The sequence below is a fragment of the Marmota marmota genome, unplaced genomic scaffold (genome assembly GCF_001458135.2).
Source record: "Marmota marmota marmota unplaced genomic scaffold, marMar, whole genome shotgun sequence".
NCBI classification, from domain to species: Eukaryota; Metazoa; Chordata; class Mammalia; order Rodentia; family Sciuridae; genus Marmota; species Marmota marmota.
The window spans coordinates 10587536-10611412 of record NW_026000174.1 but is presented as its reverse complement, the minus strand read 5'-3'; the positions used below and the strand labels follow the sequence as shown (position 1 = coordinate 10611412).

The window sequence follows — 23877 nt, the reverse complement described above, 5'->3', positions numbered from 1 at the left end:
AAAAAAAAAGGGGGGGGGCTGGGGATGTGGCTCAAGCCAGTAGCGTGCTCACCTGGCATGCGTGAGGCCCCGGTTCTATCCTCAGCACCACATACAAACAAAGATGTTGTGTCTGCCGAGAACTAAAAAAGAAATAAATATTTAAAAAATTCTCTCTCTCTCTCTCTCTCTCTCTCTCTCTCTCTCTCTAACAAAAAAATAAAAGTCAAGTCCATTGACAACTAAAAAAATTTAAAAATTAAAAAAAAAAAACAGGAAGAAAAATTTGAGAAGCCCTCACTCATAACCAAGAGTGGCTTAAAGAGACACAAGACTAGATGGGATAATGAAAAAATAAATAAATAAAAAACAAAAAACTAAGGACATATAAATGTTATTGACTTCAGTTAATAATAGTATATCAAGGGACTGAGGTTGTAGCTTAGTGGTAGAGTACTTGTCTCACACCCATGAGACACTGGGTTCTATCCGTAGCATCACATAAAAATAAATAAATAAACAAAGATATTGTGTTCATTTACAACTAAAAATATTTTAAAAATAGTATATCAATGTTGGTTCATGGATAAATGTAACAAATGTACAATATTAAAATACAATATGTTAAGGAACAGAGAACTGGGCGTAGTGGCACAACTCTATAATCTCAGCAGTTTGGGAGATGCAGTCAGGACAATTGCAAGTTTAAGTCCAGCCAGAGCAACTTAGTGAATTTGTAAAATACTAGGTGAGAGGCTGCCGTGGTAAAACGCCCTGAGTTCAATCCCCAATACCACAATAAATAAATAAATAAATAGGAAAACTAAGTGTAGTATATGTGGAAACTTTCTGTACTATCATTTCAATTTCTCTGTAAATCTAAAACTGTTCAAAAAAAAAAAATAAGGTCAGGCTGGGGATATAGGTCAGTTGGTAGAGTGCCTGCCTTGCATTTACAAGACCCTGGGTTGGGTCCCCAGCATCACACACACACACACACACACACACACACACACACAAAAGTAAGTTCTAAAAAATCAATTTAGTTAAAAAATAATAAAAATTTGACCAGTCTGGGAAATCATATAGAGTTTCCTCAAAACATCTAAAATAGAACTATCATAAGATCCAGCAATTCCATTTCTGACTACTTCTCCAAAGAAGTAGAAAATAAAGTCTTGAAGAGACATTTGTTCGCTCATGGTCATAGCAGCATTATCCACAATAGCCAAGAAGTGGAAGCAGCCCAAATGTCCATCAAGAGGTGAATGGAGGGCTGGAGTTGTAGCTCAGTGGTAGAGAACTTGCCTTGCAAGTTCAAAGCACTGGGTTCGATCCTAGCACCACATAAAAACAAATAAAGGCATTGAGTCCATACACAACTAAAAAAAAAAAATTTAAAGAGGTGAATGGGTAAACAAAAGTGTAATATATAACACAATAGAATATCATTCAGCCTTAAAACAAATAACATTCTGACACATGCTCCAACATGAAGTTCTTTGAATGAACCTCAAAGACATTATATTTCAGGCTCCAGTTGTGGCTCAGTGGTAGAGCACTTGCCTAGCATATGTGAGGCACTGGGTTCAATTCTCAGCACTGCATATAAATAAATAAATAAAACAAAGGTCCATTGACAACTAAAAAATATTTTTAAAAAGACATTATGCTAAGTGAAATAAGTTCCACAAGAAGACCATACTTTATGATTCTTATGCAGAAACTAGAGTAAAATAAGAGAAAAATGGGAGGGGATCAGATGTCATAAAGATTTAGGGAAGATCAGTGGGGTATAAGAATATCAGAAGGGAGTGAGGAGGGACAGGTAAGATGAGGAAATGTAGAATGAGTTTAGCAAACTTATACTGCGTCCATGTACAAATATACCACAGTGAATTCTACCTTTATGTATGTGTATAAAGCACTAATCAAAAATTTAAAAAAAAATAAGCAAGTGAAAGGAAGATCAGTAGAGGAAGTAGAATGGGGGAAAGAGGAGGAGAAAGGGGAGGGCACAAGGAACTGAAATAGAGTAAATAAAATTCCATGCACGTACAATTTTGAAAAAGTATAAATGAGAAAAAGAAAAGGCAACACCATGAGACTAGCATAAGATATTCCAAGAGGAAGTCAGTTTTTCATTTTGGGGAATCTGGCAAGGCTTCATGTAAGAGGGTCATCTTGAAGGAGGAAGAGGTTTGTGCAAGAGAGATCTGAATGGCATTCTTTCCAGCAGGGAGGTAAGTTGTGCAAAGTGAAGGAGGGAGGAAAAAGGAAACTAGCATGTGCTGAGTACTGACAGTGAACACAGATTCTCATGCCAATCCTTCCAAATAGTTAAAATTGCTGCACAGATGAGGAAACTGAAGCTTGGGGAAGTTCAATGAGTGGCTCAAAAGTCATACTGCTGGTAACTTCAGGAGCCATGTTTGGACCCATGTCTTTTTCACTCAAAAGTTCTCTCCCTTTGCCCGTGAAGAATCGTTGGGTTACGGGGTATATTAGTCCATTTTCTGTTACTAAGACAAAATACCTGATGCTGTGTACTTTACATAGGAAAGAGATTTATTTAGCTCACAGTTTAGGAGGCTGAAAGTCCAAGATCAGGAGGCCCATCAATTCAGCTCTTGGCTGAATTGGGTTATAACATGGCAATTGACATCATGGTGAGATTATGTGAGAGAGGGAGAGATCATATTTCAAGATCAGAAGCCAGAGAGACACTGAGGAGAAGCCAGTAATGACCTCTCACTAAGTCCCACCTCTTAAAGGTCCCACTACATGTTAACACACCATACTGGGTACCAAGCTTCCAACACATGAATCATCAGGAAACATTCTCAACCATAACACCAGGTGAAGTATGTTCCTTAATCATTATAACACTCCAAAAGTGTCCAAGCCATGGGGAGGGACCTGTGATCTCTTCAAGGCAGTCTTCCATGCTCATTGTGCCTGGTTGGGGAACCTCCTGTGAATGCCACACGGCACAGTGCACACTGTCCTCTGCATAGTCTGACTCCTCTGAGGTTGATCAGCCACGTGGGTCCAGATGATTCCACAGGGAGGCAGACTTCTGAAGTGTATTCACCCCAGAAAGGAGGGCTGCCCATTCCAAGGGGCAGTGGGTGAGCACCAAGCAGCCTGGGCTTTCAGGTCCACTTCCTGCTTCACCGCCAGCACCAGCCCCCTTCTCATGCCTTCATGCCTTTGTTATGTGTTTCCCCTACTTGGAATTGCCCACCAGTCCATTCTTCTCTGCCTGGAAAACTCCAGCACCACCTCAAGACCAAATTCAGGTGGTCCTCCACTTCATTTTGTATCTGTTATGGTTTGGATATGAGATATCCCTCAAAAGCTCTTGTGTTAATGCAGGAATTCTCAGAGGCAAAATGATTAGACTATGAGAACTGTAACTGAATCCATCCATTCTAGTTTAAATAAAACGACTCTGTGGTTAACTATAGGCATGTTCGGAGTGATTGGAGGAGGGGGCCCACTGTGAGCTTGCCCTGGAAGGGTTCATCTTCCCTGAGGCCCTTCCCTATTCCCTCTCTGTCTCCTGGCTGTCATGAGTGGAGCAGCTTCCTTCCACCATACACTTCCGCCATAAAGTTCTGCCTCACCTTGGGCCCAGAGCAATGAAGTCAGTCAATCATGGAATAAACGTCTGGAACCAAGAGCCAAAATAAACTTTTCCTCCTCTTCCTCTAGGTTGTGTGAGTGTGTGTGTGTGTGTGTGTGTGTGTGTGTGTGTTTAGTACTGAGGCACTGAGCCTCATCCCTAGTCCTTTATTTTATTTTTATTTTGAGACAGGGTGTCCCATAGGTTACTTAGAGCCTTGATAAATTGCTAAGGCTGACCTTGAATTTGCAATCCTTCTGCTTTAGCCTCCTGAGTTTCTGGGATTACAGCTATGGGCCACCGCGCCTAGCACCACCTACATTTCATGTATGAGCACCCCTGGATTACCAAAGATGAAGTGTCTGTACCAGAGTCAGCACCAACAGGCAAGAGACCCAGGTCCTACCTGGTTCAACCACCATTTACAGGATAACCTGGGGCCAGTCCCTCCCCCTCTCTAGGCCTCAGTTCTCTACCTATAACATGGTAGGAGTTGGGGAATTATCTGAGAGGGTCCCTGTTATCCTGTCTTGCTTGGTGCTATGGCAACCAAAGAATTCAAAGGGCCCCTTGGTGTTGTCTATGCTGGATCTTATTTCCCTTTGGCCTGATTCCAAGAGCAAGTGCTGTTTCCCTCTGCCCTCCTCCCACCCACCAGCTCTTTGTTCTTCCTGAGACAAAGCCTCCAGCCCTTCTGCTCCCCAGGCAGCTGGGCTTCTGGCCAGCCAGCCAAGTGGCAGCTGGGACTCAGATGAAAGGGCCCTCAGAAGGCTACCTGTGGCAGAGTGCCCAGCCCAGGCCTGGCAGCCCTGGGCCCAGCTGTCCCATGAGGCATTCTGCCCACCCCTCCCACACAAAGCTCCCTTTATGAGACCCGCAAAGGAGGACACCCATGTCAACCCACAAGAACCAACTTCCATTCCCTTCCCTCTGCCCCACAAGAGCTTAAGAAATAACCAGGTCTTTAGGGAATGTTCCAGGATGGATCAGACTGGCCTGACTCCATGCCAGGCGGTTTGGAGAGTTTTATCCTGTTTAATCTTCAGAACAATGTTGGTTGCAAGTATTGCCATTCTCTTTTGAGAGAAGAGGAACATGCATATCTGAGTGCCTACTATGTGTCAATCACGGTATGAGGCACTAGGAAGAAAGCAGTGAGCTAGGGGACAAGAGCTGGCCTTGTAGGCCTCACTTTCATCAGGGACACAGATTGTAATTGAATAACCACAAATAAATATCTGGTTACACAGTGTGAGCAGTCTTAAGAGGAAAGAACTAGGAACTGTAATTATAGATAGATATGCTAAAGAGTGGATAAATAATGGTGAATTCATTAGAGAGGAGCCAGGGCAGACGATGTCTCAAGGGTGAAGAGGAGTTCAGTGGTAGGAGGGTAGGGTACAGTGGGGCACACAGGACCCTGAGCTCTGAGGCAGGAAGCAGGTGCAGAGTTAGAGGAGGAATGGAAGAAGGAGGCCTGTGACAAGAGAACAAGGAAGGACACCCCCTTTTGATCATCTTTGGCTGCAACACCCTGTTAGAAATGCTACTTTATAAACCACAGGGCACAGTGGGCACACTTGTAATCCCAGTGACTGGGGAGGCTGAGGCAGGAGGATCACAAGTTCAAGGCCAGCTTCAGCAACTTAGTGAGGTCCAAAGCAACTTAGACTCTGTCTCAAAAGTAAAAAAATTATAAAATCTGAGAAAAATAAGTTTATTTGCAGTTTGACCAAATAGGGAAGATAGCTAATCTGCCTTCCTGAACCCCCTGAAGAATTAGGATTAGGGAAAGAACAAAAGCAGAAATATGTATATGTATCAGGCTGTGTGGGGTTGTAAATCATTTTTCTTTCTTTTTTTCCAATGTTAGGGATCAAACCCAGGGCCTTGTGCTTACTAGGCAAGCCCTCTACTACGGATCTAGGGATTGAACCAGGAACATCATACCTACCATTCTTCCTGTGCTATAACACCAGTCTTTTTTTTTTTTTTTTTAATTGGAATCTGGTTAACTTGCTAGGCTGGCCTGGAACTTGTGATGCATTCCCTTCCACCTCTCAAATAGCTGGTATTATAGGAGTATGCCACTGTGCCCTCCTGGCTGTAAATTTGGTTTTCAGGTCCTGTTGGCATCCTCCTGGTGCCAGAGGCCAGAATTTTGAGGGGCAGTTTTCATGTCAGCATGAGATGATTGAAACAGACACATTTAGGGGCTTCCACTCTGAATTAAGGGCAACTTGCTCTGACTGAGAGTGAAAGCTGTCAGTTCACACCCTAATGCTGAGATCCTCAGGACACCAAGAAAGCTGAAAATGGACACTCCCTCGGCTCAGGTCCATCTAGCACTGGGCTGACTCATAGACACAGGGACATCTCCTGCCTTCTCCCTCACTGTGCTCTTCTTTAAAAGCTCTATTCACCTTCAGGGATCTTGAAGCAATAAGTTTCTTCTATCTTCCTTCAGAGCTGGCTTTGGATAAAACCTATTTTCCTACTAATTTGACTATATTTCTGGAGCACAGTGTGGTAGCCTCTCCTCTTCCTCTCCAGGCTGGTGTTGAAGCAGCCAGGTAACATGATTGATTGCCTGCGATACTGGAGACAGGAGTCTTTGACTCTGTGTGTGTAAGAATGGAGTTTGAATCAAGTGAGCATGAATACATAGGCAAAGCTTTAATCAGGACTGACTCATAGTGGGGTAGGGAGGGATTGCATGGGAGGAATAGACGAACTCTAGATAGGGCAGAGGGGTGGGAGGGGAAGGGAGGGAGCAGGGGGTTAGCAATGATGGTGGAATGTGATAGACATCATTATCCAAAGTACATGTATGAAGACATGAATTGGTGTGAATATACTTTATATACAGAGATATGAAAAATTGTGTTCTATATGTGTAATAAGAATTGTGATGCATTCTACTGTCATGCATTTAAAAAAATAAAAGCAATTTTAAAAAAAAAGCTTTAATCAGAAAGAGAAAAGGGGGAGGAAGCTTCACCTCCTCCAGGAGAAAGAGGCAGCTCTGATAGAGAAAAGTCAGAACTGTCCATGAACAAATGAGTGGCCTAGGCCTTGCCCTTTATTGAGTGGCTGGGGCAGGAATGGTAAAATATTTAAGGAGTTTCTTTTTTTATGTAATACTCTTGCAGATATCTTTTGGCATCACCTTGTACCTGGTGTTTATGGCTGATGTGGTTACAAATAGGAGTATGAGCCCAGTCGGGTGGTGCATGCCTATAATCCCAGCAGCTCAGGAGGCTGAGACAGGAGAAACGCAAGTTCAAAGCCAACTTCAGCAATGGCGAGGTGCTAAGCAACTCAGTGAGATTCTGACTCTAAATAAAGTGCAAAATAGGCTGGGGATGTGGCTCAGTGGTCGAATGCCCCTGAGTTCAATCCCTAGTACCCCCCCCAAAAAAAAGTAGAAGTATGAGAACCAGGTGGCACACACCTGCAACTTAATGAGACTGTCTCAAAATAAAAAATAAAAAAATACAAAGGGTTGGGGATACAGTTCAGTAGTAAAGCACCCCTGGGTTCCATTCCCAGTTAAAAAAAAAACAAAACACCTTTAGTAGCAGATTATGAATTGAGAAAGTTCATCTGTCATTTTATCCCCTATTATCCTTGACTGCCTCATCTGTAGGAAGCTAAAATGGAGAAAAAAAAAAAAACTAAGAGATTAGCTGATAATGACTGGGTCTTTAAGTTTTTCAAATTTAAAGGAGTGGGGCTGGGGCTGGGGCTCAGTGGTAGCGCACTTGCCTGGCATGGGTAAGGCACTGGGTTCGATTCTTAGCACCACATATAAATAAATAAAATAAAGGTCTATCAACAACTAAAAAATATTTTTTAAAAAATTTAAAGGAGTGTTTGTTGCACTGGTAATATAGCTGCTGAAGTATGGCTAGGCTTCCTTTTGAAGCCCTCTACTTGTTTGGGCCCCAGACCTAGGAAGCTCCTTTCTGGAGGGAACAGGCAACCTGAGTCCCTGAGTAAGGTTAGAACTTTCACTTTGAGGCTGGGAGTGTATCTCAGCATTAGAGAGCTCTCCTAGCATGTGCAAGGTCCTGGTTCAATCCCTGTTACTACTGTAAGAAAAAGAAGAAGAAAAAGAGCTTGTTCAATTTAACCTTGACTAAAGGAAACAGAGCACCAGGCCTAGAAGGTCAGTTCATAAACTTGTGGGCCTTTTTTAATTTTTATTTTTTAAATTTTTAATTAATGTATTTATTTAATTAGGCATATATGACAGCAGAATGCATTTTGATTCATTGTACACAATTGCAGCACAACTTTTCATTTCTCCAGTTGTATACGATGTAGCGTCGCACCATATGTGCGGTCATACATGTACCTAGGGGAATGATGTCCATCTCATTCCACATCTTTCCTGCTCCCATGCACCCTCCCTATCCTCTCTCCCCTTTGCCCAAAGTTCCTTCATTTTTCCCATGCCCCCTCCTGCACTTATCAGAGACAACATTTGGCTTTTGGTTTTTTTGGGGATTGGCTTACTTCACTTAGCATGATATTCTCCAACTCCATCCAATTACCTGAAAATGCCACAGTTTCTTTAATTCATCTATTGAAGGGCATCTAGGTTGCTTCCACAGTTTAGCTATTGTGAATTGAGCTGCTTATGAAATTGATGTGACTGCATTACTGTAGTATCCTGATTTTAAGTCCTTTGGGTATAGACCAAGGAGTGGGATAGCTGGGTCAAATGGTGGTTCCATTATAAGTTTTATAAGGAATCTCCATACTGCTTTCCAGATTGGTTGCACCAATTTGTAGTCCTACCAACAATGTATAAGTGTGCCTTTTCCCCCACATCCTCGCCAACATACATTACATCCTCTGTATTCTTGATAACTGCCATTCTGACTGGCATGAGATGAAATCTTAGAGTAAGGATAATAGTCAAGGATAATAGGGGATAAAATGACAGATAAACTTTCTCAATTTTGATTTGCATTTCTCTAGTTACTTACCCCGTCACCTGAGTTTATTGACTGTGAGCACCCAAACACAAATTGTAGAGGAACTGTGTGCTTGCTTTTATCAATACTCCTTTGTAAAAAACCACCATGGTGTGTTTTTTTTTTCCTCAGAAACTATTCCTGCTTCACTCTCCTCTGTCACCATCTTATCACCCTATGAAGGAATACAACTGAGAGACAATTATCAACAAATGGGATGGACTCTGGCTGGCTATCCTTGGATAGCTAAACTATGTACAAGGCCCATCCCCAGAGCTTCCAGTTGGGTGACCTAAGGTATTTCTTCTTTTTCTTTTTTTTTTTTTTGCAGTGTTGGAAATCAAAGGCAGGGTCTCACATATGCTGAGTTAGCACTCTATCACTGTTCTTTGCCTCCAGCCCCAGGTGGTCTTTATTATTTAAGCCTCTTTATATCAGATATATCTGTCCCTTGCAATCTAAAGAGGCCTATAGGTGCAGATGCTGTGTTACATGTCTTCCATTTGTGCTTCCAGATCCACCATATTCTTTTCCCCAGGGAGGCCAATTATTTCCGGGGTGTATTCACAGGCTCTTAGGCCCTCTGACTCCACCTGAGTTTGGCCACTGGGATCCTAAGGAGATCAGAAGCAAGCTACTGTTAGAATATCTGGGCCCCTTCCTGACAAGTCCCTGAAAGGTGCTGCATTCCTCTTCTGAGGGTCAGGGCCCCCGACAGTTCTGGTATGGCTCCCTTCCTTGTCTTGTTAGCCTTTTACTAGTTTAGGGAGTCACAGTACTATTTCCCTGTTGCTGTCTCGAAACCCTGCCAAACTTTATCAAGAGTTCCTTTATGAGAGCCTGATGTGGTGGTGCTCACCTGTAATCCCAGCAGCTTGGGAGGCTGAGGCAGGAGGATCGTAAGTTCAAAGCCAGCCTCAGCAACTTGGCAAGGCCCTAAGCTACTCAGCAAGACCCTGTCTCTAAATAAAAACTAAAAAGGGCTGGGTATGTGTCTCAGTGGTTAAGTGCCCCTGGGTTCCATCCCTGGTGCCAAAAAAAAAAAAAAAGATTTCCTTTATGAAACTCTCCTCAGATAATCCAGTTTGAGGGGTTCTTCTGTGTCCTGTCTACATGCTATTGACTGTGTGTGTCGTGCATGCCCACAACTGTGTGCACATTTATGCATGAACTGTCTCTGTACCATTTACTTGATGATTAGTCATGAACTGGGACAGGAAGGGAACTGATTTTAAAGTATTCACTACCTGCCTGTCCCCATGAGAACATCAGCACCTCCCATCAAAACCCAATTCTCAGCCAGGCACAATGATGCACGCCTGAAATCCCAATGACTCTGGAGCCTGAGGCAGGAGGATCTCAAGTTAAAGGCATGGGCAGTTTAGCAAGACCCTGTCTCAAAAGGAAAAATAAAAAGGACTGAGGATGCAGCTCAGTCACAAAGTGCCCTTGGGTTCAATCCCCAGTACCAAAAAACAAAACAAAGACCCAGTGCTCAGGAGTTTCTCAGAAGTTTGCTCCTGTCTGCTCTCTCTCTTTAAATTGAGCTGCCCACTGAAGCCCAATCTTATAGCCAGTTTATCTTATAGATTAACTACACTGAAGTTAGCTAGAAATGAACAGAACCCTCCCTTCCGAATACTCCCTAGTCCCAAGTTATATAGGAGAAGGCCACATCTGGATGGGGCTTTGCAGAAACATCAGCCACAACAAAAAACAGACAAGTCACTCTAATCAACACAGAAACTTTAATAATTTATATCTTCTTTATTCCTGCTTAACTATGTGAATGAACTAAAATACACACAAGCACACAACCCCCATTCCAGAAGAGGTTACTTTTTTTTTGGTGTGTGGGGGCAGGGGGTTGAACGAAGAATTGGACCACTCAACCACTGAGCCATATCTCTAGCTCTATTTTGTATTTTATTTATAGAGACAAAGTCTTACTGAGTTGCTCAGTGCCTTGCTAAATTGCTGAGGCTGGCTTTGAACTCCCCATCCTCCTGTCTCCCTAGCTGCTGGGATTACAAGCGTGAGCCACTCTGCCCAGCAAAAAAAAAGGTTACTTTTCAAAAACAGTGAACAACTGAGGTGCTCACCTACCTGGGACCCGCATCCCTTTTCTTGAAAAAAACATATAAAAGATTCTTCCTCAGGGCAGGGTGTTAGATGGCATTGAAGGTAAGGGGCAGCCATCTTCCAACAAGGCCGGCTTGTTGCTAAGGAAGCTCTTCTCTGTCTCTCTGCCTCTCTATTTTCTACCAGTCAGCCACAAACAGAACCTTGTGTGGTTGCACCTATGAGGCCATTTCATATGCACGATTTGGTTTCATTCTAACAATCCCATAAAGTAGGAATGGATTTTTAGCCACATGTTATAGAAGGTAAAGCTGAGACGAAGGAACTCTCACAGCTGGGAATCCAAAAGGTCTAGTTCATTCACTTTTTTTCCCCTGTGCTGAGGATCAAACCCAGGGCTGCTCTACCACTGAGCCACATCCCCAACCCTTTTTATTTAGTTTGAAACAGCTGCTCACTATGTTGCTGGGGCCTACCTTAACTTGCCCTCCTCCAGCCTCAGAGTCCCCAGTCCCTGTGATTACAGGAGTGCACTACTATACCTAGCTCATTCTCATTCTTTATGTATTAGTCCAAACGGCCCATTTCCCAAGAGGCCTTCTCTTTTAAGGGGACAGATTGATAAAAACAGTGGGAACATGAGATTAAGGGAATAGTTCTGGACTGGAGTTGTGGCTCAGTGGTACAGCGCTTGCCTAGCATGTGTGAGGCATTGTGTTCAATTCTCAGCACCACATATAAATAAATACATAAAATAAAGGTCTATCAACAACTAAAAATAGGGACTGGGGCTGTGGCTCAGGGGCAGAGCGCTTGCTTCGCACACATGAGGCCCTAGGTTCAATTCTCAGCACCACATAAAAATAAATAAACAGAATAAAGATATTGTATCCATCTACAACTTAAAAATTAAAAAAACCCTAAAAATATATTAAAAAAAAAAAAGAGCATAGCTCTATAAAATGAGCCCACTGGGCTGGGGTTGTGGCCCAGTGGTAGAGCACTTGCATCACATGCATGGGGCACTGGGTTTGATCCTCAGCATCACATAAATAAATAAAATAAAGGTATTGTGTCCATCTACAACTAAACATCAAAAATAAATAAATACAATAAAGTTCAATTGACAACTAAAGATATATTTTTTAAAAAATGAGCCCACTGTGCTGACCCACCCTAACACACACATGCTGTCTTTGCCAAAAAGCCTTCTGCCTGGAGCCCAACCTGGCCTAGGCAGGGGCAAAGGTCAGGTAGTCAGTGTAGGTGATGAATGATGGGAGTTGAGAGAGGATGATGACTGGTCATCACTGGTTATCAAAGAGAGAAAAATGGGTTGTTAACCTCCACAAAGGCTCATGCTCCTGGGCACTCTGCCTTGCGAACAGCCTCCACATCCCTGCTTTTGGGCACAGACCTGGAGAGGAGAAGGCAATAATTAAAAGGGGAGTGCTGGGGCCTATAAAAGAATAAGACACACCCCCTCCCGCAGACACTCAATTCTGGGGTCCCTTCTCTTTGAAGAAGTTTGTCACTGTCCCTTTCTTAAATAAAACTGACTTTCCACACTGGTCTTGGCATTTTTCAGGTCTTTAATCTTCAATATCAGGGAAACAAGGGCCCATTCCTGATACCAAGATCAGTATCACCCTGACCACTCAATTTGACAGATGTCATCACTGAAGTTTCTTTTAATAAGACAATAGTCTTTTCCTTCATGACATTTTTTTGTTGTTGTTTTGTTTTGTTTTTCATTCCTTGTTTTTTGGTACTGAGATTTAACCCAGGGCACTTTACCACTGAGCCACATCCCCAGCCCTTTTTTATGTTTTCATTTTGAGACAAGGTCTCACTAAGTTGCTTAGGGCCTCACTAAGTTGCTGAGGCTGGCTTTGAATTTGTGATCCTCCTGCCTCAGCCTCCTGAGTCACTGGGATTACAGGTGTGAGCCCTGGTGCCCGGCTATGACACATGTTTTTATTTAATGTCTGTCCCAAGGTCCGTTACTGCAGCTGGGCTCCATATCTGTTTTGTTTAGTGCTTGCTTCTCCTTGCTTAATATAGTTGCTTACTACATATCAGGCCTCGAATAAATATTTGCTAAGTGAAAAAAATGGCAAAGGAAAGGAACAAATGTCTTATTAAATGTCTGCCCAACATCAGACATTTTAGAAGGTTTATCTTATTTCTTCCTTTTTGCTATGATTCTATGTGGTACATTGTTGTCCCATTTTGGTGATAAGAAAACTGAGGCCTGAGAGGGAATGTAACTTTCCCAGAGTTACTAAGCCCTGAGCCAGAGTTCAAATGCTAGTCCTGTATCCCCACAGCTATGCTCATCCCTCTGTCCCTCACTCATAGGGTAAGAGGAGGAGGCACTAATCAGTGGACTCAGGTGAATCATTCCTGGACAAACAGAAACTTAGGTAGCAGCAAATAGTGTCTGCTGCAGTATCTCCCCTGTGACCAGCCACTCCCAGATCCTCCTGGCACCTATGTTCTCAGCCCCTCCAGGAAGCCATCCTCTTCCTGTTTGCCCTCAGGTGCAAGGCCCAGCTCCACCTGGTCTGAGACCTAAGAACACAGTGTTTCCTACCTCTCTCCAGGGCTGCCCATGGCTAAAAACCTGCTCTACAAGCTCTCTGGGGCGGACCTTGAACACTTGGCACTGTACATGGTGCATGCTAGCCAGTTCACTAACTTCTGGTAATAAGGAGGGTCAACTGGGCACCATGGGGCATGCCTGTAACCCCAACTACCCTGGAGATTGAAGCAGGGGGATATCACAAACTGTAGGCCAGCCTGAACAATCTAGTGAAACTCTGTTTCAAAGTAAAGTTAGGGAAAAAAAAATGGCAGAGAGCTGGGTGTGGGGGTCTTCCTGCTGATCTTCCAGGCCTATACTATACATCAGCCCAGGCTGATACCTGGCAGGATCTTTTTTTCCCTTCCCCCTTGGCTCTGAGACCCTGTCCCCTGCCCTCTCTAAAATCATTGCCTTTCAAATGGAAGCTTCTGGGATGCTGAGCAGTGTTTTGTTGCTGTTTGTTTTGTTTTGTTTTATGGCACTGGGGATAGAATCCAGGGCCTAGGCACATGTTAGGTAAGCTCTCCATCACTGAGCTTCATCCCCAGATCAATGTTCTTTTTCTTGAGCTGGGGGTTGGTTACACAGGTGTGCTTTGTAAAAATTACTTGGGTACATTTCTCTACATATAAGTTATACTTCAAAAAAAGACTGGTTAAAAAAAATTGTTGTCACCCACTCCTGCCTCAGGGTTGCCCACCAGACCAGTGGGACCCATCTTTCTACCATCCTCTCTCCCTGCTCCTCCAAACAGACCCACAGGCCTTTCTCATCTAAGAGTTTCTGATTGAATCATGACTAGCAAATACAGGACAGCAAAGTATCCAACTTGGGCAGTGCCCCAAATCCTGGACTTTCAGAGTCCTCAAGCACTCTCTTCCTCCCTCCCTCTCAGAGCCATCTCTTGATGCCCCTAAGGCCTCTCTTTGGCCCAGTCTGAGTTAGAGCTTCTTAGATATTCTCTTCCCCCCACCCACCCTCTTTTTTAGGACATGATGACAGCATCTAGCCTGCAGGGCCAATTTTCACGTACCTAACACCAGGTGGAAACTAGTTATTGTTTCCCAACTGGCCACTGTCATTCAGAAGAGCACCTCCCTTGCCTGGATTTCTGTCAACTAGTCCTCCTGGTTCCTGGAGAGCAATGAACTATATTTCTTTCAGCCCCTCATTTCTTGTCTCCCAGCCTAACTGCAGGCTGCAGCTGATTACCCCATAACCTTTTCTCACAACCCTAGGAGAGGAGGAATCCTTCACAGGGGTGGGGAATTAGCAGCAGATCCTCCCAGTGGCCAAATACAGCAGGAATGCTAAACTGGGCTCCTGAGGTAACTAAGGCCAATGCCAGCTCCTTAAACAAAAAGAAATTCTTAGAAACCTATCCATATTCACAGAGGATGAGGGACAGAGGCTCAGGGGGGCCCAGCTACATGAGCCTGACCAGGATCACTCTGTGGAACTGGATAGCTACTGCTGCTGTGGTTACAGACAGGCTCTTGGCCATACTAGGACCTGAAGAAGAACCGTCCAATCACCTGGGCTTCTGTAGTGGGATTAGGGATCAGGAATAGACCCTTGCCAAAGACTTTAACAGAAATTTCCCCAAAAGGGAGAGTATGGTAAGGAGAGGCCAGAGTCTGAACTTTATTTATTTATTTATTTTTTAAAATATCTTTATTTTATTTTTATGTGGTGCTGAGGATCAAACCCACTGTTGGGTAAACATATAACAGCAGCAGCACCCCAGAGAAAAACCCCAGCATGGCGTCTAACGACCCTCCTTCTCTTCTTTGTTTCTTTCACTGGCACGAAACGTTCCCGCAGGCGCCAATGTTCAAATCCTGCTGGTGGGAAGCCTTAGCCCCAATTAGAATTAACTTCTTGGGCTCCGGAACTGACATATGGAAGAGCTTGCCAATAAACGGGCGACCTGTTATCTACCTCAGCCCTGTTACCTCTCTTAAACCTATATAAACACACAGGCTTTTGTAATAAAACCGGAAACCTCTTTGGTAATCTGTGTCATGTGGTGCGGCGTTTTTCTAGTCTTACACCCAGTACCTCACACATGCCAGGCGAGTGTGCTATTACTTGAGCCATGTCCCCAGCCCAGAGTCTGAACTTTAAATGGCCAAAAGCAATTGTCTCTTACCACAGGGTGAAATTGAATCAAACTCTGATATGATCTTCAACAAGGGGATGGTTGGTGCCACTCGTTATATACTTATCCACTCATGAAATTTGAATCATACTATTTTTACAAGATTCATCTAAACATGTATGTACTTATTATTCTCCCCATCTAATTTCATGAGGATTTCCTTCATATTATGAACTCTTCTGTACCCTTTTTTTTTTTTTCCCTTTTGGTGCCAGAGATTGAACCTAGGGGTACTTAGCAACGGAGCCACATCCTCAGTCCTTTTTTGAGATAGGATATGGCTAAGTTGCTTAGGCTGGCCTTGAATTGTGGTCTCCTGCCTCAGGTTCCCCAGTAGCTGGGATTATAGGCATGCACCACTGGGCCTGGCCCTTTTGTTTGTTTTTGAGATGAGGTCTTGCCATGTTGCTCTGGCTGGTCTTGAACTCCTGGGCTCCAGCGATCCTCCTGCTTCAGCCGTCAGAGTAGCTGGGACCCTGCATATCTTTTTTTCCTTTTCATTTTGGGGATTGAACACAGGGCCTCAAGCACATTAGACAAAGCTCTAATACTCAGCTATACTTCCAGGCCTTCTTCAAAAGTTTTGTTTATTTTCAGGGATTTCAAAGATGGAAGCTTTGAAACGTTTATTCTATTTTCTGGCATAAAAAACAACAACAAAAAAAAAAACCTCTTTTTCTACCAATTTGACTCCCAATATTTCTGGGCAGTGAGCTGTTGTAGCTCGGGTCGCCCCAAGCCTCTCCCCCAGCCCCGGGGTAAAAGAGCCTCTGGGTACCGCCAAAGCCTATCAGAACGCTCCGGAAGGAACATGCCAGCGCTGGGAATCTGTCCCACAGAAAGGGCTCTGAGGTCCTTGGACTTCGGCCCTGACTTTTCCCGCACCGGGTGGGAGAACCCGAAGCCCCGAGGAAGGGGCAGGAGGAGCCCAGGAGCTAGGCAGTAAGAGGTGGCGCAGGTCTCCCCAGTCAGCAGGTGTCCCCGCCCCAGGCAGTCGGTACCGGGGGAATTCTGCTGGAAAACTGGCCGGCACCAGAATTACTCAAGAGTTGGAATTACCAGAGAGATGACTCTCAGAAAACCTATGGAACCTAAAAGTTCCCGTAGCAAAGACGGAGTCTACAGAATCGGTTCGAAAAGCACAGTAGCGGGGCGGAGGGAGAAATCAGCTCAGTGCTTTTTCCTAAATCAAGCCCTTTTAATAAACCAGCTCGAAACACTGATGCCGTCTACTTGGTGAGAGGTATCTTGGAAAGAGATGAGAGTATTTTTCTCCTACCACCACCAGCCCCCAGGTTTCACCGGCTAAGGAGGCAGACGATTCTGAGGCTGGAAACCCGCGTTTCCCGCTGATCGCTCTGTCGATCTGCTCCTGCCCGACAGCGCCCTCTGCTGACCGGAACCGTAGGGGGAGGCGCTAGGCCTCGTGGGCTGGAAGAGGTTCAGCCCTTCCTGGAGTCTGCAGAGGCCAACCCTTGCAACTGGGATAAGAGCCTGTTCTATAGTGGGAGGGAGGCGATCTGGTCAGAAAGGTCAGCCATGGCAGGTGAGGGTAGACCTCTAGGGGTGAGTTAGGAAGAGGGGGAGGGAAGATTTGAAAGTTTCTGTGGAGTATCGGGGAAAGTGCGTCATACTGGAGAATTATCAGTATATACCCATGTTATTTTGCGCTTTTTAGCTTTTGTTCAGGCTGGTATTTCTGCCTGGAAAATATTTCCCAGTCCGGTGTGGTTTAATTGGTTTAGTTGTCTGTCCTCCCACATCAGTCTCCCACATCTGAGCTTCTTGGGGGCCTGGGCTATGCTTGGGAGTAACTCCCATGACCAGCCCAGAGCTTAGCATAGAGCAGAGTTCAGGTTAGTTTGAGGTATGATAGAGGGAATGAGAAAGAGGTAGAAAGGAGATGTAGTAGAAGGGCAAGGAAATAGATTTTTACCCAGAAGTGCTGTATAACTTTCCAGGTCTGTCACCCCCAAATTCCTGGGAAATCTGTTAATCTATTTGAGTATTGTTATTAACCCCCCGATAAATTAAACAAAGAGACATACAACAGTTTAAGAAACTCATAATTTAGGGGACTTTCTAATGCTATCTGTTGATCAGATGATGAAGACTATGTCAGCCTAAGGATCCAGATATTGACCAGACAACCAGAAACTGCCTTGAGATCACCAATGTGATATAATTCCATCATACCTTCCCATACCCAGCCCTTACCAAGTTTCCTTTAAAAGAAGAGCAGGAAACCACCAAAACACCTCTCTTACTCTCTAGATGGCCCACATTCTTCCTTGCATGTGTATTCCTTGCTTTACCCTCAAAGGTGTCTCCCTCTTGAGAATGCCCATATTCTCCCCTAAATGTGACTCTACTTTCCTAAGGAAATCTCTGCCTATGCCTCTGCTGAAAGTCTTTCCTTCTCATTTTCCCAGAACCCTGGTGGTTCTGGGTTGAATTTCCCCTTCTCTCTGGGAACAACTCAGACCCTTCTTTGGAGCCATCTCTTCCCCCTTGACAAGTTGATTTGCCAGCAGGGACTAAGGCCAGAAGGGGTAATGAGGTAAGGATAAGGCTTTGGACTTTTATTCCTGACTGGTGGTTTTTTGTTGTACTTTAAGTCTCTCTCTGTGTGTGTATGTGTGTGTGTGCTGTTGTTGTTTGTGTTTGTTTTTTTCAGTACTGAGGACTGAACTCAGGGCCTTACACATATTAGGTAAGCACTCTACTACTGAGCTACACCCCCAGTCCTTTTTATTTTGTTTTGAGACACAGTCTTGCTAAATTGTCCAGGCTGGCCTCAAACTTGTAATCCTCCTGCCTCCCAAGTAGTTGGGATTATAGATATGTGCCACTGTGCCTGGCTCTCTGGTTCTATTGAAGAGACCTAAGGACTAATGCAAGATGGCCAAAGGATACAGCTATAGTTTCTTCATCTTGCTTCAGCCAAATCAGTTTCTTCCTATATTGCAAGATTGATTGGGAAGGGAAGAATCATGGAGAATCTCTGTAAATTCCTGGCTGGAAAGGGGAAAAAAGGCCCTAACGGACAGCCAAGGGTGGTTTGAGGGATGGAGGCCTAAGAGAGTTTGGAAGAATGGTGTCCATTGGTTGAGTTTTGTATACACACTCATGGATCTTAACTGGAATCTCCTTTGTCCCCAGCAAAAACCTCTTCCCAGGACTTGTCCAGAGTGAACTCTGGCTGGGGTCTAAGCCTGGTGGGGGTGGGGGGGCTGGGGGTGGCGGGGTCCTCAGTCTAGTAGGCAGACCAAGAGCTCTCCTGACTGATGGTGACTTATGGAGTGTTTCTGTCAGGGACTGTCCATGGTGAAAGGACGCAGTTGAGCTCCTTGGGGTCTGGGATGACATTGACAGCTTCCTCACAGAGACCCTCTGTGACCAGTGCTTCCCAGGAGCTCAGCAAAGGTGTGTCAAATGAAAAAAATGAAGGAAGGAATGAAGACATACCCGGACACATGGAAGGAAGAGAGACTTCCACATTTTCTTTCATTCATCCTCTGGGTCAGCAAGCATGGAAATAGTCCTGAGCTCCTGAAGTGCTGGGCAGAAAGAAAAGCCAAGACCTGGTTTTTGACTACCAAGGGCTCCCAGGTAGGGGAGAGGCAGACATGTGTTTGGTCAGTGACAAATCTTGTCTAGTCACAGAATTTTAAAATTCATAGGCTTATAGTAAGTGATATATCCAGCAGTGACATCCTCCCAGGTGAGGAAACAAAGCATGGCTAGAGGTGGATTTAGGCTCTCAGTTTCTTCTTCAGTGAATTATAGGAGCTGGGCTCACCACAGAGTCTTGTAGCTATGACTATTTTGATGTTTGTGATTGATTTGGGAGCACTTTGTGAACATACAGCCCCTTTCTCCTACTCAGCCAGCCTAGAAGCTGGCTCTGGGAGCTAATTGCATCAGCTGGAGGAAGAACTGTCTTTTCTCAGAACTGGGTGAGGGGTATGACAGAGAGGAAGTTGGGAGTGGGGCTGGATGGGAAGATTTGCCAGCTTCCTGGGTCCACTCTGGTCAGCAGAATTTGTAGTAGATTCTCTGAACAGCCAGAGATCCATATTCCCAAGTAAGCAGAAAAAAAAAACATGGGCCTCATGGGGTGAACTGTCTCTAGAGAAAGGGGCCCTTCTACTCCCTCTAAAATGCCTCTTCCATAGTTGGTCATTTGGTTCTTTTTTTTTTTTTTCTTTGTTCTAATCAGTTACGCATGACAGCAGAATGCTCTTCAATTCATTGTACATAAATGAAGCACAATTTTTTACTTCTCTGGTTGTACAAGAAGTAGGGTCATACCCTTTGTGCAATCATACATGTACCTAGGATAATGATGTCTGGGTCATTGGCTCTTGGTGCCTCCAAATCCTCCATTCAGAGGAGTTGTGTTTTCAATGTGAAGGATTCTTCTTTTATTTTGGTACTGGCGGTTGAACCAGGGACTGAACTATATCCCCAGCCCTTTTTATTTTTATTTTATTCCCTAAATTGCCCTGGCTGACTTTGAACTTGTAATTCTTCTGACTCAGCCTCCCAAGTCTCTGGGATAAAAGGTGTGTGCCTAAACTGGGTGCATTGGTGCATGCCTGTACTCCCAGTGGCTTGGGAGCCTGAGGCAGGAGGATCGCAAGTTCAAAGCCAGCCTCAGCAAAAGTCAAGTACTAAGCAGCTAAGTGAGACCCTGTCTCTAAATAAAATACAAAATAGGGCTGGGGATGTGGCTCAGTGGTTGAGTGCCCCTGAATTCAATTCTGGTTGTTGCAACCAGCATGGCCAACCTAGCAGGTTCCAGCAAAGGTCGATGGAAAATTAGGAAAAGAAAGACTCACATATGCAGATATTGAAGATAACAGCTGGGATTGGGTGGAGCACTGCTGTCTAATGGAGAAGCAGGTCTAAAGACGCCAGCAATCTTTATTATATATTTATCTCGTTAATCAGATTAAAGACTATGCAAGCATTATTCTTTGTATTCCTGAAAGTTACAAAGTTAGCAACATTAAGCAGCTTATTCCCCAGTTGCCTTCTACAGTTACAGTGTGCTATGTTAGGAGCTTTGTGTAGCTTTCAAGAAAGTCCATTGTTTAAATGGGGTCTTAGCACAGTGTTATGTGCAGGCTGAGGAGCAGCAGAGCTGGTGAAACATTGTGGTTGTCTGCCAAGAGAGTTTCTTTATTCCCAGGAGCTGTGTGCCTGAGATCAAGGTAGAGGCTGATAAGACCCTGGCACAGAGCCTTCTCATGGAGGACATTGCCATAGCAACTAGTCATCCTGCACCTTTTTACAGAAATTTTCCCAGGTACCAGGCATGCAACAGCCATGAAGTCATCAGGGAACCCATTTCAGATACTGCTCTCCCATTCACTGTCACCGCTCTGCACACCTGGTATCCCCCCCTACCCCCCCAAAAAAGGAGTGTGCAATGCACCTAGCAAGATTCTTTATGTAGTTCAACTCCTCTGCTTTCCAGGTAGGAGATTGAGGCTGAATGTCTTACTTAAGGTCATGCAGTGAGTCAGTTGTCCCTTTAGGAATCCTTTGTGATGGATAGCACTTGCCATTCCTTCTGCCTGCAGGACAAATCTTCTTGAAGCCAAGAATGTTAAGGTCTCAGGACAGTTGTTTCTTCTTTCCTGGCCATTTAAGAGCCATGTTTGGGGGCGCTGGGGTTGTGGCTCAGTGGTAGAGTGCTTGCCTCACATGTGCGAAGCACTGGGTTCAATTCTCAGCACCGCATATAAATAAATGAATAAAATAAAGGTCCGTCAATACTAAAAAATATTTTTAAAAAAGAACCATGTTTGGGGGTGCTGGGGTTGTGGCTCAGCAGTAGAGCGCTCGCCTCGCACGCACGTGCGAGACCATGAGTTCGATCCTCAGCACCACATAAAAATAAATAAGTGAAATAAAGGTATTGTGTCCAACTACAACTAAAAAATAAATATTTAAAAAAAAATAAAGAACCATGTTTGGAGTTAGGCATTCCCAGGCTGCGATGTGGTAGGCCCTGGGCTGAGCTTAAGAATATGTATTTCTGGTGAGCCCTGGGATGATTAGATGCTGCTGGTCTGTAGATCACACTTTGACTAGCAAGTCTTGTTACCTTGTTTTGTTTTCTCCAAAGGGTATGTCACAATGTAATGCTAATCACATTTATCTGTGCATATGCTCATGATGGTTCTCTCCCAAATAGATAGAAACTGGGGATTGGGTCTTAGCACAGTGGTAGAGCACTAGCATGTGTGAGGTACTGGGTTCAATTCTCAGCACCATATATAAATTAAAAAAAAAATAAAGTCCATGAAAACTAAATTATATATATATTAAAAATTCAAGTAAATAAATAAATAAATAAACTGCCCCAAGTGCCTGGACCTCATCTGCCCTCATGTCCTGTTAAATCCCAGGCCCAGAGTGCTGCACATAGTAGGCTCTCAATACATGGGCTTCCCTGTGTGAAAAGCAGCAGGTTGGAGCATACTATATTAGCTGAGTGGTGGGGGGGAGGGGGCATATTATGACTACAAAGCCTCTCACTTCTTGACTCCATATATTCCCTGGCCAGGACTGGAGTGACAATGTGAAGAAAAATAGCCTGAGGAGCCAGGTAAAGCCTGTAAACCTAGCAACTTGGGCAGCTGAAGCAGGAGGATTGCATGTTCAAGGCCAGCCTGGGTAAATTAACAAGACTCTGTCTCAAAAAATAAGTGAATAAATAAAAAGGGATTGGGATATCACTCAGTGGTACTGGGTTCCTTCTCAGTATCCCCTCCCCCAAATAGCCTGGGGAACTGGAGATTTGGAGAGCACTTGTCTAACATGCATGACCCCTGTTTCCCTCCAACCTTAGCATCACACAAGCACATTAAAAAAAAAAAAAAAATCTTGGAGCCCATAGACATCAGGTGATGTGTTTGTATACAACATTTTCAAACTGAAAAGCTTGTCCCGACCTTGGTCTGTGTCCATTCTGTAGCCACCTGGCCTCAAGGCCAGCCAGGGTTACTTGGGGTCTGGCAACCCCAGATACCACCTGATCATCTTATCCTTGCATCACATTCATACATTATTCCTGGCTTGGACTTTGAGGACATTGACTCCAGTCTATCTGGGCCAGTTTAGTTTGCCCAGCTTGGGGCACTCAGGGCAAGGCCGTAGACAGCTCTGCAGAGGCCATGCCAGGAGGCACCTTACTCAGCCTCAGTTTCCTTCGGGAGTGGTGGGAGGAAAGACTTGGGAAATCCAATGAAGCTTGAGGTCTAGTCTGCTTCCTTCCCCCACCTTTGCTGGGATTTTCCACCTGTAATGGCCCTGCTGGACCGGATGAGGCATCTTTGAGAGGAGGAAAAATACTATAACCCCTGAAACACATTTCCTGCTTTCTTCCTCTTCCCACACCTAGAACCTCCCTGAGTCCAGCCTGTCCCTTTAGCACTCCATGTCTGTCTTCTACTCTGACACATGACTGGCAACATTTTAACTAAGGCCTTCTTTCTTCCAGGGAGACCTAGAGGCAGTCTCAGTCTGTAGCCTGCTGGCCAGGGGACCCTGGTCAGCCAGACCCTCCCTCATTCCTTCCCAGGCCTCCTTGTGTTCTACACTTATTCATACAGAGGCCATTTAGTTGCCTAATTGCTAAGTCACTCTCTCCCTTTTTCACTTGATTTACTCATTCATTTCTCTAGTTCAAGCTCAGGAATATGTCTGGAAATAGAATGGCCTCAGATGGGATTAAAATGCACACATAGGCAGAATAACACAGTGAGATATACTAGCCATGTGCTTGGGAGGAGTCTAAAAATCTGAAGTGGAGAGGCCTTAACAAAGTTCAGCCCTCTCAGTTTTATACATGGGGCAAGGGAGGCCCAGGGGTAATCCAGGTCATTGGGCAAAAGAATCAGGAGGCAGCTGCTAGGGCACTCCTGGCAAGCCCTCATGCCAACATCAGCATGCCCCTACCACGAGCAGAACACCATGTTTGCCAGTTCTTAGTTTGTAACCCTGGGGCTGGGTGAAAAACGAAGAACTAACACAGGGAGTAATGCCCTTAGGGACTGGACCTAAATTCAGAAGGAGTTACAAAACCGGGGCAGCAAAGTCCTCCCCTTCAGAGATTTCCAAACTTTTCAGTTGACTGTGTGGAGGCTGGAGTCCAGGGAGCCTGGCTGTATCCCAAGAGGCCTGTGGGTAGCACCAGAACCCAGTGACACTGTCCAGCCTTATGAAAAATGTCCATACCCACTGCTTAGCAGCCCTAGAGATTTGTATACAAGAGAAGCCTCATTTTTATTTTTCCTTCCTTTTTTTCCCCCTTCTCTTAATACCAAGGACTGAACCCAGGGGTTCTCTACCACTGAGTTACATCCCCAGCCTTTTTAATTTTGAGACAGGGTCTCACTGAGTTGCCATGATGGGCCTTGAATTTGTGATCCTCCTGCCT

General features: G+C 44.5%; 1 protein-coding gene across 1 annotated transcript in view; it reads right to left on the bottom strand.

Annotated features, from left to right (window-relative positions):
- The window catches only part of Kctd14 (potassium channel tetramerization domain containing 14), a 14967-nt gene extending 11787 nt beyond the window's left edge, over nucleotides 1-3180 (bottom strand). Inside the window, exons 1-2 of the mRNA XM_048787875.1 lie at nucleotides 3074-3180; nucleotides 53-107 (exon numbers count right to left, since the gene is read on the bottom strand). Coding sequence (XP_048643832.1) covers nucleotides 53-107; nucleotides 3074-3180 — 162 coding nt within the window. The remainder of the gene's footprint in view (nucleotides 1-52; nucleotides 108-3073) is intronic.
- Nucleotides 3181-23877: the final 20697 nt, after the last annotated feature.